The sequence below is a fragment of the Ursus americanus genome, chromosome 14 (genome assembly GCF_024610735.1).
Source record: "Ursus americanus isolate L20-20 chromosome 14, mUrsAme1.1.p, whole genome shotgun sequence".
In the NCBI taxonomy this organism is placed as follows: domain Eukaryota; kingdom Metazoa; phylum Chordata; class Mammalia; order Carnivora; family Ursidae; genus Ursus; species Ursus americanus.
In genome coordinates this window covers 51103327-51120121 of record NC_142140.1, presented here as the reverse complement: position 1 = coordinate 51120121, position 16795 = coordinate 51103327, and the positions used below count along the sequence as shown (strand labels likewise).

Below are 16795 nucleotides of genomic sequence, written 5' to 3'. Positions count from 1 at the left end.
GGCCTGTTTAAAGTCAGACTTGGCTTTCCCCCAACTGGCTGGCCTCCTTATGCCTGATGCTAAATGCTGGCTTGTCACAGTGTGTGCAGCAGGCACCCGCCTGCACCTCTCCGGGGGGTGTGTTTGCAGTGCTAGGGGCAGTATGGGGGCGGCATCTCTTAGCAAGCCAGTGGCCCCTCCCCACCCCGGCCGCCCCCCCCACGGTTCTTTTTATATCTCACATTTACAGGGAGCCTCAAACATCTGAGCCCGCGAGGGAAGGGGCGGCAAGGCGGAGAGGCAGGGATGTCTGAACCCAGCGTGGAGGGAGGCTGGCTGGGTCAGGGGCGGCCCCTGGCTTCCTTCCATCAGTCCCCGAAGCATCAGATGGTGCCGAGCTATATTTAAAGGCTGCTCTCTCCGCCTCCACTGCGGGGTCCTCACCAGGATGAATGAGTCAGAAGGAGGCCTGGTGTGGCCCCGAGGGCTGGCCGGGTCTGCCCTGAGAAGCTGGGGACATCTCCCCAGGAAGCAATCCCCTAGCAGCCCTGTTGACTTGAGGTCTCCCTGGCCGGGCTTCGCATCAAAGCCCCGGGTCCGACCCCCGACTCGGGAATGCACAGGCAGCTGACGAAGGCCCACGGTGGCTCCCTGGCCTTCCGCAGTGGCCTTTGCAGCCTGCAACTTCTGTGGGATTCCCAAGGCCCCTGCCTCCTCCCAGGGGCACACAGCCCATCTTCTTGCTTTGTAACGTCATCACGTGCTACCGTGCTTGGCAACGCGCCCTCACGTCCTTCCTATTTTACTCCCATCGTGTTGATCCCCCAGGTTGGGGTGTATCTTCGTCAGCTCCAGCTGCTATAACAAAATGCTGGGGACCAAGGGACTTCTAAACAACAGACCTTGATTTCCCGTAGCTCTGGAGGCTGGAAGTCCAAGATCAAGGAGCCAGCAGGTGACGTATCTGGTGAGAGCGCTCTCCCTGGCTCAGAGATGGCGTTTTCTCACTGCACCCTCACCAGGCAGAGAGGCCGAGGGAGCTCTCTGGGGTCTCCTTTATAAGGGCCCGGCTCCCATTCACAAGGGCTCTCCCTCAGGATCTAATCGCGCCTCATAATAGCATCACCTTGGGGGTTAGGGCGTCAACGTACGAATTGGGGGTGGGGTGGGGACACATTCACAGCAGGATGTGTGCATGTGTGGGCTAGATGCAGCAGAACAGGGATTGGAGGACAGTCTGGCCCCCCCCCACAGCTGTGCGGGCATCACTGACTTACCCCAGGCCAAGCCCACAGATAGGCCACTCATGGAGGGGGTGAGCCCCCAGGCATGATCCCAACAGTGCGAGACCGCACCTGTGCTGTCCACGACAGTCGCCATGGGCCACATGTGGCTCTTGAGCACTGTTGAAGCATAGCTGGTGCGCAAAACACACAGGTTGGGTTTTAAAAACTTACTAGAACACAATGTAAAAGACCGTAGTATTATTTGTGTTGGTTACATGTTTCAGTGGTTATATTTTGGATTTGTTGTATTAAATGAATGTATTATTTAAAATAATTTCACCATCCCCCGGGGCGCCTGGTGGCTCAGTCGGTTAAGTGTCTGCCTTCAGCTCAGGTCATGATCCTGGGTTGCTGGGATCGAGCCCCGCGTCGGACTCCCTGCTTCTCCCTCTCCCTCTGCTGCTCCCCCTGCTTGTGCGCTCTCTCTTTCTGTCAAATAAGTAAAATAAAATCTTAAAATAATAGCAATAATAATAATTTCACTATCCTCCAAAAGCTAAACAAAGGGCTATCCTAGGACCCAGAAATTCCACTCCTAGGTATATAACCAGAATAACTGGAAACAGTCATTCAGGTAAATATTTGTACACAGCAGCATGGTTCACGACAGCCAAAAGGTAGAAGCATCCCAGATGTCCCTCAACAGATGAACGGATACACAAAATGTGGTGGATCCCGACTATGGAATATTCTTCAGCCATAAAAAGGAATGGAGTCCCCATACATACCACAGCGTGGGTGTGCCTTGAAGACATTATGCTCAGTGAAAAAAGCGAGACTAAAAAGTCACATATTGTATGATCCCATCCATGTGAAATGCCAGAATAAGCAATTCCATAGAGACAGAAAGTAGATTGGTGGTTGCCAGAGGCTGAGAGAGGGGGGATGGGGAGTGACTGCCCACGGGGACAGGGTTGATTTCAAAACTAGACAGAGGTGATAGGTTGCATAATATTGTGAATGTACAATGTGCCGTGGAATTGAACACTTGAAATGGTTAATCTTTTAAATAAGTCTTATTATTTTTTAAAGATTCTATTTATTTATTTATTTGACAGAGAGAAAGAGAGAGAGAGCACAGGCAGGGGCAGCAGCAGACAGAGGGAGAGGGAGAAGCCTGATGTGGGGCTTGATCGCAGGACCCTGGGATCATGATCTGAGCCAAAGACAGCCGCTTAACCGACTGAGCCACCCAGGTGCCCCTGGGTGTTCTGTTTGATTGTGTTCTGTTCCTGAGGCAGCAAGACCTTGCTGTCCCTGGCCAGTGGGGAGGGGTGGTGGATAGAGATTGGTGCGAAGCTTGAGCCACCTTGGACTTTTGGCGACCTGAAGTTCAAAGACCTGGAGACTGTTGTTCCTGGTTGGTGGCTTAGTGGTTTGCACGCCCAGTGGTCCTGGGCAGGGAGGTAGCACTTGGGAGGGAGCGGTTTAGGATGAGAGGACAAGAGAACCAGAAAAGGGGTCACAGCATGATGGACAGGGCAAGAGGTCACTAGGTTCCAGCCAGGAGAGGCGTGGCGTCACCCTGTGGGAGGCAAAAGGGCTCATTGGAGGGAAATCAGCTGGGTGTGTTTTTAAGGTTCATCCTTTTATCTCCCTGTGTGACTTTGGGCAAGATCTTGGACAAGTGATTGAACGTTTCTGGCCCTTAGTTTTCTGAACTGCAGGTGTCTTCCTCAACTTCTCCTTTTAGCCAGCGCCTCCTCCCACTGTGCTCCCAGAGCTCTGCTCCTGCCCTCCCACCTCCCCTGGGCTCTTCCTGAGAAAGTGGAGGCAGAAACAAGGAGACCCACTGGGCCTCCAACTCCAGCCAGCCTCTCTGGCTCCTGAATGTTTGATCTTCCTGAGCCATCTGCCCTGTTCTGAGTAGTCATTAGAAAGTTCTTCCCATAGAGCGGCCGGGCATTTACATCCGTGATGTCCCCGCTGGTGCAGCTTCTGTCTCTGGAGCAGGGAGTAGGGGTACTTTTAAGCCCCTCACTCCCAACCCTGTCTCTACTCCTAGCTCCACCCCAGGTTCCCCGGTCAGTTACCCCCTTCACCCCTTAGCCATTCACTTTCTGGCCTCTAGGTGGCGCTGCCTATCAGGTGCACCTTGACCCGTCCTGCGGGTGCAACCTTAGCTCAACCAAATGCTCCCCTGGGCCGCCTCGGGGCCCAGGAGTGGGGCTGGAGTTGGGGATACCACCTTGAACAAGGTCCAGGCCTCGGTTTTGAGGGGCTCTGAGTCCCATTTGGTTGTCCAATCGGCTGATTATTACAATATGGTCTTTGATCCTACAGGGAAATGTGGGGCTCACGAAGCATTTTTTGGAGAAGAAGGAATCTGGGTGCTTTAATTAATTAATTAATTAATTAATTAATTTAAAGATTTTATTTACTCATTTGACAGAGAGAGAGAGAGAGCGCAGCAGGCAGAGGGAGGGGGAGAAGCAGGCTCCCCTCTGAGCAGGGAGCCAATGCAGGGCTGGATCGCAGGACCCTGGGATCATGACCTGAGCCAGGAGCAGATGCTTAACCGATTGAACCACCCGGACGGCCCCCTCCAGCTCATTTTCTACAGAGGAAACATAGTCTTGGAGGATATGTTGTGCGTGGTGAGGCCTTTCTCGTGTTTAAGGGCTGGAGCAGGGTGGTGGGGGGGAGGGGAGGCTGGGCCTGGGCAGAACTGTGTGGGAGGCTGGGAGGGGGCCTGGAGCTCTGGGAAGCTCACAGGGCCCGAGGTGGTGGGCACGTTGGGAAGACTGCAGAGGGGCTCGGGCTGCTATTCCGGGCAGGGACAGGAGGCCAGATGGAATGTGGGTGTCACGTTTAGCAGATGGGGCTGTCATGGCAGATCCAGGGCAGGGGTGGAATGGGAGTGGTTCTGTGTCCACCCCCTCTGAAGACGCTCCTCCGGCCAGCAGTCCTTGTCCCCTCATCCTCCACAGCGATATGCACTGGGCCCTCAGCAGGTGTTCAGGCCGCTGCAACAGAATCCTGGGGACCGGGTGGCTTATAAATAACAGTCATTGCTCACAGTTCTGGGGGCTGGAAGTCCGAGATGAAGGCGCTGGCAGATTTGGTGTCTGGCGGGGTCTGCTTGCCTCCTGATTCATGGACATCGCCTTCTCGCTGGGTCCTCACGTTCTGGAAGGGGTGAGAGCACTCCTGGGTTTCTTTTATAAGGGCGTTAATCCCATTCATGGGGGCTCCGCCCTCATCACCTAATCACCTCCCAAAGGCCCCACCTCCAGAGACCACCACACTGGTCATGAGATCATAATACATGAATTTTTTTGGGGGGGACACCAACATTCAGTCCATAGCCATGGCCAACATTGGCAAGTGTATGGTGACTCCTCATCTCAGTAATTGTGTTCCTGAGACACAGGCTCCTGGTGAAGTCAGCTCCTGTAGGACACACAGACGGTGTCAGAGGTTGGGGTGGGCCTCAAAGCTCCCCCCTCTAATGATTTGGTCTGTCTGGGGACCAGCCCCATCTTGAAGCTACCTAAGGGGCCCACTCTAAGTCATCTCATTAACATAAACTCAACTGTGATCTAAAGGGCCTCCTTATGGGGGCGCCTGGCAGGCTCAGTCAGTGGAGCATGTGACTCTTGACCTCGGGGCTGTGAGTTCGAGCCCCACGTTGAGTTTAGAGGTGACTTAAAAATAAAATCTTAAAAAAGGGGAGGGGGGCTAATGACTGATAGAAGATACTCCCATGACTTAGGAAATTCCAAGGGTTTTAGGAGATCTGTACCAGGAACTGGGGACAATCATATGTCTTTACATCTTTTTTTGTTTTTTAAAGATTTTATTTATTTATTTGTCAGAGAGAGAGAATGAGCACAAGCAGGGGGAGTGGCAGGCAGAGGGAGAAGCAGGCTCCCCGCCGAGGAAGGAACCCGATGCGGGACTGGATCCTGGGACCCTGGGACCCTGGGATCATGACCTGAGCCAAAGGCAGATGCTTAACCGACTGAGCCACCCAGGCGCCCCCAAATGTACTTATTAAACCACAGGGACCTTATATGGAAATAGGATCTTTGCAGATGTGATTAAGGTGAGGACAGAGATGAGATCATACTGGATTGGGGAGGGTGCTAAACCCAGTAGAAGTGTCCTCATAAGAGACAGAAGAGGACACACACAAACACAGGGACAAGGCCAGAGATTGTGGTGACACAGCCGCAAGCCCAGGAACGCCAAAGGATTGCCAGTAGCCACCGGGAGCTAGACAAGAGCTATGGACAGATTCTCCTTCAGAGGCTTCAGTGGGAGCCAACTCTGCCGATACCTTGATTTCAGGACTTCTTGCCTCCTGAGTCGTAAGACAATACATTTCTGTTGTTTTAAGCCATTCAGTCTGTGGTAACTTGTTACATCGGTCTTTGGAGAGCAATATTGCTACTATTTCTTTAATTTTTTTTCAGCCGTTTGTTTTCCTTTTACTTTTTTTTAACTTATATGTTTTATCCCTCTAAGCGCCGGTCTCTGTAAGATAGCTGGTTCGCTGTGTTGGTGAGGCTTTTCCAATGCTGGGTGTCTTGTTCCCGTCCTCCTTCTGGTTGCTTCCCTAAAATCAGGCCTTTACCTCAATGCTGCACAGAGTTCCTGAGGAACCAGTAGTTCCCATCCTGGGGTGCTCTGGTTGGCGCCCACACAGAGATATGGCTTTCCCACAAGTCTTCGAGCCAAGCGTTGTCACCCATCCACACCCCGCCAGTCATTTGATGGCAGCTGAAGGGGGTCAGATGTGCCACCCCCAAATATGCCACTTTAGTAAAAGGATTATTTTGAGCTGAAGGCAAGTGAGATGCAGAAGAGGTCTCTGTCCTCCCCTTTTCTACCTAAAAGCACGGCATATGTTTCCTTTTAAGAAGGTGACATAAATTTCCCTTTTTGAAGGTGTCCCCTTTTCTCCTGTATCAGGAAGAGAAGAGTGACTCGTCACTGAAGATGGGAGAGGCACCAAGATGAGTCTGTATCATCAACAGACCTTATGAAAATAACCCTTGTCTTCCATTTGTTTCCACCAGACATTTCCTAGTCATTTCCCCACAATTTATCATCCCTGGAAGCCCAAACCCCCTTTTCTTTTCTTTTCTTTTCTTTTTTTTAAGATTTTATTTATTTATTTGACAGAGATAGAGACAGCCAGCGAGAGAGGGAACACAAGCAGGGGGAGTGGGAGAGGAAGAAGCAGGCTCCTAGCAGAGCCTGATGTGGGGCTCGATCCCATAACGCTGGGATCACACCCTGAGCCGAAGGCAGACACTTAACTGCTGTGCCACCCAGGCGCCCCCCAAACCCCCTTTTCTTTGTTAAAATGGTATATAAACCCTTGGGTCTAATCATGTCTTTGGATTTCACTGATTTTCTATGCATGTAAATATTAATAAAAATTGTGAGCCTTTTTTCCCTATTAATCTGTCATTTGTTAGTTTAATTCACAGGCTCCAGTCACTGAATCTAAGAGCGTAGAGGAAATGTTCGCCTCCCTGACACAGTGGTAAGTCCCCATTTCACAGATGGAACATTGAGGCTCAGAGAGATAGCAACTGGAATCTGTGGATTACAGGGAAGCAGTTCCTTGAAGCCCTGAGGGCACACCTGTCATAAGCCTGGGTCTCTCAGACTACTTCTCCCAGGAGGAGAGCTGCCCAGGGCATTTGCATGGCAGGCCTGGCTTCCAGAGTCTCCATTTCCTTGCCCTTTCCTCAACTTTCCAGATGTTGTAGCTAAGGCCGGGGACTGGGAATGTGAGAGCAGGGCTTAAGCCAAGCCGCCCCCTGCTTCTTCCTCTCCTGATTCCCTCACTCTGAGTCTCCTGGGGAGTTTACACTTGCTCCAGCCTGAAGGTGGGGGCCTGGGGTCCAGCTTCCCAGCACTCAGCCACAGGTTTGGCCTTTGGGTCCAGGGGTTGTGGGGCGCTCTGGCAGTGGGCCTTGTTCCCTCGTGGACAGGTGGCTGTGGCTTCCCTGGCCCCAGATGGGCCCGCGTGCTCCTGAATAGCTTCAGCACCAGGGGCGGTGGACCTCCGCCAGAGGCCAGCCCTGCCTTGGGCAGGCAGCTGGTCTAGAAGTCTGCAGGGGTTGTGATTGGCTAACCTGCCTGGGTAGGAAGTCAAAACCCTCTATTTTGCTTTTTGCTGGACTGGTCACTTCCTAGATGCCATGATTATAGAAGGAACTCTGCCTGCCTTGCCATCTGGAGTCTCTCAGCCTTCTTCGCCCAAGGTAAGCTCAAGGCTTGGGGTCTGGAGCAAGACATGTCAAACTTCCTGCTTTGGTGCTATGGTAATAATGTCAGTGGTGAACAATTGCTCGCTCTGGGACAGGTGAGGTTCTGAAACCAGCAGTTGTCAAAGGGGTCGAGGCCCCTGGGGGCTGTTGAGATCATTCCAGGAAGTCCATAAGGCCAACTATTTTTATAATAGTATTAAGATGTTCTGTGCCTGTAATATTTTCATTCTCTCACATGTGTGTGGTCGAGCTTCCAGAAGATAAGGGCTATTGCAACAAGCTGAATGCAGAAACAGATGTGAGAACCTAGCTGTCTTCTGTAAGCTGACATGAATGAGATGCAAAAATGTAAAACAAGGCCTCTCTTTTCATGGATTTTTTTTTCTTGAAAATGTGGTTATTTTTCATTAAAAATATTGTTACTATTAGGTTTATTTTATTTTTTTACGATTAGTAGGTTTATTATTGATTGTGATTTAAAAACTAATACATAGTTTAAAAAATTCTCAGTTTTAATTCCTAAGTGGTAAATATCAGTAACCATAGCCCACATAAATAGATATGCTTTGGGGCCCTCAGTAATTTTTTAAACAATGTGAAGGAGGGAGGCACCTGGGTGGCTCAGTGGGTTAAGTATGAGACTCTTGATTTCGGCTCAGGTCATGATATCAGAGTCGTGGGCCCTAGCCCCATGTCGGGCTTCAAACTCAACATGGAGTCAGTTGGCTTGTCCCTCTCCCTCTGCTCCTCCCCCTGTTCGCTCGCTCTCTCTCTCAAATAAATAAATACAATCTTAAAAAAAAAAAAAAGAAGAATGTAAAGAGGTGCTGACACCAAAAAGTTTGGGAACCACTGATGTAGGACAAGGGCCCAATCTGGCCCACTGCCTGTGTTTATAAATAAAGTTTTATTGGAACACAGCCACATTCACTTGTTAACATGTTATCTCTGGCTGCTTTCCTAGTACAAGGGTAGGGTTGAAGAGTTGCAACAGAGATTGGGTCACAAAGCTGAAAATATTACTCTGATCCTTTAAGGCAAAGTTTGCTGGCGGCTGATGTAGAATGATGCATTTAATTTTCATAAATAGTCTTATTATTTCACAGATGGAAGAACAGAGGCACAGAAAGGTTAAGTTACTTTCCTAAGGTCACACAGCCAGTGAGGCTGGAGCTGAGTTGGGAGTGGTTTTAGGGAGGGTGGTGGTGCCAAGCTTCTCAGGGTCCAATGACTGACCCAAAATTTGGGGTGTGGTAGATGTCTGGTTAGTCTCCCACTGCCTGGCCTCTGATTTTCCTTCTTCTGGTACCCTGATGTTCCCCGAGGACCACCCACCTCTCTGTGTCTATAGATTTTGTGGGATTCTCTGAAGCCCTTTCTAGGGATACCAGGAGCTGCTCTTTCAGACCAAAGAAAGGCCTCTTAGCTCAAGTTGAACAAGGGGTTATAACTGGCCTTCTGCTCCCCTGAATCTACACAGCCCTCTGACTTCCTAATCCCACTGGCTCTAGTTTTGTAGCTTCTGCCCGTATTCACGGAAACATTCACGGACTAGGCAGGGAGGTGAGGTCCTGGGGATGGGGGCAGGCTGGGAGTCGTCTGCATCTTCGTCTGTGGGGCCGGCTTCCGGAAGTCTGGAGTGGGGGTGTACAGGCAGGTGCCCTGGGTGGGCTGGAAGGGGGACAGAGGGAAGGCTGTCAGTCCCTTGTGTAAGAACCCCACCTCCACCTGTACCTCTGCTCGGCTGCCTGCGTCTTGAGCTGGCCAGGGACCATCCCCTGCCCCCATGGGGGGACTGCGCTGACCTTTGACCTCTAGCACTCCCCACTGCCAGGGTGTTTCCAATAGGAGTTCTGCTTGGGGCCTCACAGGTGGTGCCTAGGGTCCCCCTGGCCCCATCACGCAGGATGGTCATGCAGGATGGTTGATCTTCCAGAATGGTTACTTTTAGGTAGAACCTGATGGGCAGGCTGACAGCCGGAGACCTGGATGCCCGAGGGTGGACGCCAGGGGGTGACAGTGGGGTGGGGGGACTGCTCCGCCTTCCAGCCAGGACAGCTGGCAAGGACCTGGCTAACATCTTTGGCCTTTGCTTTCCTGGGCTTGTTAAGGCAGCCAGGATTTCTAGAGCTCTGGCCACCAAGCGCGGTGAGGAACAGAGCTTGTCCGCCTTGTTCTTTGCTGGCTCTGGAGCAACCCAGACGTCGCAAAGACTGGATGACTAGAGAGTCACAGCTTTCTTAGCTACTTTCAAACACTTTCAAAGGGTCTTCTTCCACCTTCCCCCAAAGAGGCCCGGGGAGCACTTTGCAGAAGGATAAAGACCAGTCCAATCAAAAGCCCTTTGATTCAACTTTTTTATTTTTTTTTTTTCTTTTTGAATGTCATGCAGTAATTCACAGTCCCAAGCCCACAGTTTTCAAACAAGGTAGGAAAAAGGAAAAAAGAAGCAAAGGAAATCGGTGGTGGTGGTTTTTTTTTTTTTTTCTTTTGTTACTTCAAGCAGGACCAAATGTCAGAAAAAATGCTTCTTTTCTCAATCATTAATTTTTTTGTCCTTTTTAAAATTGTTTATTTTTTTAAATTGATTTCTGCAGGCAGTAATAGTAGGGTTTGGTATAACCAGCAAGCACTCCTGTGTGTGTCTGAGAACGTGTGTGGGGTGTGAGTGTCTGGTGGAGGTCTGTGTGGGACGCTGGGTTTCGGCTTCACTTCTGGCTTCTCCGCCACACACGGGCCACCAGCTCGCGTTCACCAGGGAAAGGAAAGATTCGATTGAGATGATAAAACTCATCAATAGAAGCGATTTTTTTTCTCCCCGTTTTTCTTTTAAAAATGTTTTTTTTTTTTTTAATTTCCATTTCCCCAAGGTTCTCCAAAAATGGCTGAGTTAATTCGAATCCCTTGGCTGTGTGGTTTGTCTGCCCCCGAGGGCCCCCGTCGTGGGTGGGGGAGTCGGGGTTGGGTGGGGGGCGCATCACTGCCCAGGAGCGGCTTTTCCGGCCGAGGGTCTTTGCGGGACACTCTGGTGTGTCCGGGTCCTGGGGACTCCCTCCAGAGTCCGGGGTCGTCCGGCAGGTCCTCTCCTGGGCCCTCCCGGGCCTCCCCTGTGTGCTGGGCAGGTGGCAGCGAGGTGGCCCCGCGGCCTGTGCGCGGCTCCTCCCCGTGGGGCGTGTGCGTGGGGTGCGTGGGGGGGCCGGGCGGGCGCGGGTGCCACCTCGCCCGGGCTTAGCACCAGTCGTCGTCGTCGGTCTCGCTGTAGGCTTCGTGCAGGCCTTTCCGGGAGCCCGGCCCGCGGGGCCTGGCCAGTCCGTGGGCCAGGTAGTAGCCGTTGGGGAGTCGCCGGCCGTGCCGGGAAGGCGAGGCGCAGGCCGGGCCCGGGGCCCGGGGAGTCCTGGGCGAGCACGCGTGTCGCGCAGGGGGTGGCGCGTCATAAGCCGCGGCCCGGGGCTCCTCCCCGCCACCGCCGCCCGGGCCATCGGCCTCGTCGTAGTCGGAGCCCCGGTAGTAACCGTGGTGCCGGGGACCGGGGGGCCCCTCGGACGCGTGCGCGCCCGACGCCGGCCACCGCGCCCCGCCGTGGCGACACGCCCTGGGGGACTCGCTCCGGGCCGGGCCCCGCCGCTCCATCGCGGGCGAGCGGCTGCTGCCGTGGCCCCCCGCGGGCGGCCGCTCCCCGGCCAGAGGCTCGGCCGCGGGGCCCGGGTACCTCCGCGGGCCGCTGGGGGCCGCCCGGCCCGGCCGCGCCGCCGACTGCTGCTGCTGTGGCTGCTGCTGCTGCTGTGGGGGCCCCGAGCCGCCGGCCTTACGGATCACGGGGGAATAGGACACGTGTGGCCGGGGGGTGGAGGGGGTCTGGGGGAGCTGGCGGCGTCCCCGCCGCGGAGTGCTGGTGCCAGATGTTGAGGGGGCTGGGCTTCCACTTACGGAACTACTGCCCTACACGAAAATTGAAACAAAGGAAATCAAAAAAAAAGATACAACAAAATCAACCAGAAGGAGACGGAGGAGACACAGAGGACGAGAGGGAGAGAGGGAGGGGGCAAAGGAAAACCAAAGGGGACAGGGGAGGGACCGGGAAGAGGAGGGGGGGACACAGGACATTTGAATGGAAAAAAAGGAGAAAAGCAACAAGCCACAGGGAGGAGGAGGGGGAGGAGGAGGAGGAGGAGGAGGAGGAGGAGGAGGAGGAGGAGGAGGGAGAGACAAGGAGGGAGGGGAAGTCAAAAACCAACACAACAAAGTGAAAAGAGAAATGAGAAATGGAGTTTTGTAAGTTCCGGGGTTAAATAGCAGAAGTTTCAAAAATTACTCACAGGCGTCCAGAGGACAGAAATCATAATCGAAACAAAAACGGAAGCCGGGTTAAAGGAAAGCAAAAGGCAGCAGGCAGCCAGCGGGGGCGTGAGCCGTGAGGACCTCGCTGGCCAGAAACTCAAACGTGATCCACAACCAAAGAGGAAGCAGCTGCGGGGCAGGGGAGGGGGCGGCAGGCGGGCAGGGGGGCTGGGGGGGCAGAGTGGGGAGCCAGAGTGGCTGGGGGCAGTGCCTACCCCTGCCCGGTTCCCCTGGGGCTTGGGGACCCCCAATGGTGGGCAGGGTCAGAGGTCACGGGGAGAGGGGAGAGGGAGGACCCTGCCTAGAGTGGCTATCTGGTGTGCCCCTCCATGACCTCCCCCCACCCGCACTGGTCTCCCAGGGCCTCGGGTCAGGGGCGACTGGTGCCACACCCACCTGCCGGTGCGCCATGTGCTCACGGCCCTCGCTGGGCGAGCGGGACCAGCGCTGGTCCCGGGCCCGGGCCCGGCCATGGTCAGGCCGCTCCTGGGCATAGCGCTCCTTGTCGGAAGGTGGGGGGTGGTGGTGGTGGTGGTGGTGATGGTGCTGCCGATGCTTCCGGTCCTTGGGCCGGCCCCGCTCCTGGTCTCGCTCCTTAGATGGTAGGTCCCCGGACTGGGTGGTCATGCTCAGGTCTGTCCCCAAGCCTGGGCCAAGTGGGGGGGGGGTCAGACAAAGAGATACCGTGAAGGAGGGGTAGGTGGGTGGGATGTATGCCCAGGAGGTCACCCAGGGGGTCTGCTGGCTCTGGAGAGGGGCCTCTTCCCCTGGACCGAGGAGGGCCTGGTGGGCTTCGGGGGTCTGGTCCCCAGGCTCTGAGCAGCACTTGGCCCAACTTGGGGCCCCTCGGTCCTGTCCTGAGTGTCCTGTTCCCCATCCAGGCCTCTCCTTTTCTCCCTCAATGTTTGCCCTGCTCTGCCTTATCTTTCCCCCTGCCCTCCTGTCTCCTGGGTCCCGCGGGGTAGCCCACCTGTGTCCACGTCTGTGTAGCGGCCCAGGGAGCGCTCAGAGGCTCGGTGGCCACGGTCCCGGCGCCGCTGGTGGTGCCGCTGGTTCTCTTCCGGCGGCACCCTCTCCAGGGAGTAGTCGTCCAGGCGCCGGGCTTTGGGGCCCAGCACGGAGGCCGAGCGCTTCATGGGGCTGGTGTCTGAGATGGTCTGGGGGGGTGGACAGGCCAGCGGGCCAGGGTCAGCGGCCCGCACCAAGTGGTCCTGGTCTGTCCTGCCCCATCAGCCCTCGGTGACCAGTTGTGACCATCTGGGGCAGAGTACGAGTGGGCCATGGGGCTCGGCTTCTCATACGCCAGGGTCCCAGGACACCTCTGCCTCCTCCCAGGCCCATCCTGGGTTCTGGCCCGGAGGCCCCATCCGATCCCCCACTGCTGCTTCTCAGGACCACCCTGGGGGGTACCTGCCAGGGACAGGCAGGTGCGCTGAATGGGACAGCTTCCCCCATCCAGAGAGCCATCCGGGGGCACGGGGCAACAGCGCCCTGCATTCACTCCTGCCTACTCTCCTCCCACAGCGGCGGTCAGGCCTCCTACGTGTTCAGGGCCAGGTGCCCAGCATCCCCCCTCACTGTCTTTCCTCGGGCTAGCTGGGACCAGGCTTTCCTGATCGCCCAAGTCTGGTTCCCGCACCCAGCCCTTGAGGGGCTGCTCTGGCATCTGAGGCCCTGGGGGGAACTGCTCCTCTTGGCCTGCAGCCTGGGAGCCTGCACGAGCTGCGCCTCCTGGGTCAGACCCCAGAGAGGGACCTGTGGTTCTCTGGCGCTGGGAGAGGAGAGGAGGAAGACGACACCCAGGGCTGGCCCAGCCGAGTGGCCAGTGGCACTGCAGTTTTAAGGGACATAGGGCTTCGGCACCAGAGGGTTGGGGTGGGGGGGTGTCAGGGGAACGAGGCTCTGAAAAGGAGTGGGCCAGGCGGGGCTGCAGATCAGGCTTCTCGGAAGGATGGCACCTCCTGGCTGGTGGGGGTTGGGGGGCAGCTCCCCCCCATCCCGGGAGGGCACACAGAGGACACAACACACAAGGATGGGGCTTCACAGGGGAAGGGGGCGCAGTCTGCAAAGAAAGGGTGGGGTCCAAGGGGTGGAGTAGATGACAGGACTCCCACGAGGGGGGGTGGGCGGGAAGAGGGGGCCGGAGCCCAGCTGGGAGGCGGGCGGTGCGGTACATACACTGAGGTTATTCCCACGTGGCCGGCCCCTTCTCCTCTGTCACAGCCCCACGGGATGGTGCACACAGAAAAACAGAAAGAAGAAAATAAATATAAAAGCCAGGAGGGAGAGTGAGGAGTGCTACATGGAGATGCCAGGGTTGGGGACAGGAACCTGGGCGGGGGTGGGGGGGCAGGGAGAAAGGGGTTAAAGTCCCTGGTGCGTGGGTGACCCCAGGCCGGGCTGGCCAGCGTCTCTCGGGCACAGAGGAGACAGACAGGAGACACCACACAGACAGACAGATGGCAGAGGCACGAGACCGACAGATGGGATGGCGTGGCCACGGCCCCTGGCCCTGGGCTCGGCCTCATGCAATGCGCCCGGCCCTGGCTCTGGCTGACACTCAAAGCTTGGGGAGGGGGGGCCGTCAGCCGGCTTGTCCCGACCCTCTCCTGGGGCCCAGCGACTCCATCCTGGGGGCGGACAGGGGGCCTGGCAGCCACATGCAGCTAGGTGCCCAAGTTCTCAGCAGCCAGAGGCCAGGTCCCTGGGCCACCCCGGCCCAGCACAGCCTTCAACCCCGTGCAAACGCCACGGCACAGCACACGGGAAGCCCGCCACAGCCAGACACGCCACCCTGCCTCCCAGGCTGGGCGGGCAGCCAGCCATGCTTCTGGCTTCTGGTGCCCCCGTCCCTGCGAGCCTGGGGCAGTGGGATCACGCCCCCCGCCCCCCCATAACCCAGTGGGCGCCGCAGCTGGGCAAAGCAGCCACACACAGACACGCACCAGGCACACGCCCCTGTCCCTCCTCGCCGGCCCCCACAAAGACCAGATGGGAAATACAAACCCCAGCTGCCCCCAGGCCCACCCCACACTCTGCTACCGGGTCCTAGGACCCGCCAAATTCCCGATAGCAGACCCGTGTGCACGCGTGTGCGTTCATGTGTGCAGTATGAGCACATATGCACGTGTAGTGTGTGTGCGTGCGTGTGTGTGTGTGTGTGTGTGTATTCTTGATTGCAGCTCACCTGGCCCCGACAACCCCCCCACACACCCCTACATGCCCTCCGCATCCTCTTGCCTGGGCACCTCCAAACTGGGTGGAGGGAAAGCACTTGGCAGTGACGGCTGTATCCTGCCCCAGGGGGAGCCCCTTCCCCTCTCTGCCTTCCATCAGGGAGGAGGTAAGAGGGCCAGGTCTTTCGGGCACCCCAGTGTGGCCAGGAAGGGTGGCAGGGCCTGCCCCCTGCTGCCAAGGGTGCAGGTGGCCTCACCCAAGCCTGGGTCCCAGAGGACAGAGACGCCCTGGGCTGTGTGTTGGACCCCAGGGGCGCGAGTCCAGCCCCGGGGGTGGGTGAAAGCCCTCACCTGGTTCTCCGCGGGGAGGCGGGGCATGGAGGCGGCCCGGGCCTGGCCTTCCATGGGGAGGTAGCGCTCACTGTCAGAGTAGCCGTCTCTGCCCATCTCTCGCAGCTCCACGGACTGTGGGACAGAGTGAGAGGCCAGGTGAGTCCTGCGGCCCAACCGTTGGGCCCCGGGGGTGGCCTGGTGTGTATGTGGCTGCGGCTGTGGGGCCCGCACCTGTTCCTCCTGTACTCCTTGGGCCTGGGAGGTGGTGGGGGACAGAGGTACCTGGGAGTTGGGCTGGCTGTTGGGCATGTCAGTGGGAGGCCCCCGCTCTGGGCTCCATGTTCCTGTCTTCTGGAACATCTCCTGGGCTCGCTGGGTCACCCAGGACGGGCTCTCCTTGATGCTGCTTTCATGAGCCATCCTGTGTGGGGGGACAGAGGGCAGGGTGGCGGGGGGCACCCCAGGGGTGTCCGCGTGGGAGAATGGCACCCCCTGCCCTCCCATCCCCACCTCCTGGCCAGAGCCACACTCACAGGCCTCCACCTGGGTCCAGCTGGGAGGAGGGAAGGGCGTTCTGGCCGGGCCCCCCCTCCTGTGTTGGAGACGGGGGCTCCATGCGCTGGAACATGAGTGGCGTCCGGTTCTGGAGAGGCAGAGAGCGATGTGTGGGCACAGGGTGGAAAGGCAGGGAGCGGGCTGGGGAGGGTGTTCAAGGCTCAGGGTCCGGCCAGAGCTGCAGCTGAGAGAGAGCTGGGATGTTGTGCAGAGGACGCTCCCCACTCCCGCACTCCCCCAGCCCCCCTAGCCCAAGACATTCTTGACACCCCAGCACACACACACACACACACACACGCACACTCACACACACACACACACGCACACTCACACTCAGGTTCCATCCAGCAGCCAGTCCGCTAGGCTCCTCCTTGCAAGTCCACGCAGAATGTGATCACTTCTCACCCAGGTCTGGCCCTCCCAGGGCTCCCTGCTCCAGCCCTTACCCGCCATGGCCACCAGGGGGCGCCAGCGATCACCAGCGTGTGCTCACTTCCCTCCTCTAAGAGGAGCCCCGAGGAGCTCCCGTCTGACCCAGAGCAAAAGTCAAAATTCTCCCCAGGGCCCCCAAGGCTCTACCTAGTCTGCCCTGTCACCTCCCCACCCTTGTCTCCACTCTTTTTTGAACTCAACACCCTGAGTTCAAGACCGGAGCTGAGATCATGAGTCCGACGCTTTACTGACTGAGCTACCCAGGCGCCCCCTCGCCGCCACTCTTGCTCACTGTGTTCTGCCGTATTGGCCATTGGCCGTATCGCTGTTCTCCAAACTCAAAGTCCTGCCGCAGGGCCTCTGAGGGGGCTGTTCCCTTTGCTGGAGTGCTCTTCCCTCAGATATCTACGTGGCTCACTCCCTATCCTTTTCCTTCGGGTCTCTGGACATCACCTCCTCAGGGAGG

General features: G+C 56.7%; 1 protein-coding gene and 1 long non-coding RNA gene across 6 annotated transcripts in view; one reads left to right on the top strand and one right to left on the bottom strand.

Annotated features, from left to right (window-relative positions):
- The first annotated feature begins 1484 nt into the window (after window positions 1–1484).
- On the top strand, window positions 1485–8721 carry LOC148108982 (uncharacterized). The gene is made up of 3 exons (XR_015726708.1): window positions 1485–3862; window positions 6695–6762; window positions 7422–8721. It is a non-coding gene; the product is annotated as an uncharacterized LOC148108982 (long non-coding RNA).
- A 1117-nt stretch (window positions 8722–9838) lies between these two features.
- Window positions 9839–16795, bottom strand: part of CACNA1A (calcium voltage-gated channel subunit alpha1 A) — a 212870-nt gene continuing 205913 nt past the window's right edge. For 4 of the 5 annotated variants that reach the window (XM_045811947.2, XM_087867228.1, XM_087867225.1 and 1 more), the window contains 7 exons: window positions 15876–15985; window positions 15625–15763; window positions 15361–15474; window positions 14012–14047; window positions 12804–12990; window positions 12230–12480; window positions 9839–11434 (listed from right to left, as the gene is read on the bottom strand). In XM_045811947.2, the coding sequence (XP_045667903.2) occupies window positions 10724–11434; window positions 12230–12480; window positions 12804–12990; window positions 14012–14047; window positions 15361–15474; window positions 15625–15763; window positions 15876–15985 (1548 nt within the window). In that variant the 3' untranslated portion in view covers window positions 9839–10723. The remainder of the gene's footprint in view (window positions 11435–12229; window positions 12481–12803; window positions 12991–14011; window positions 14048–15360; window positions 15475–15624; window positions 15764–15875; window positions 15986–16795) is intronic. The other variant, XM_087867227.1, reaches the window with a different exon arrangement.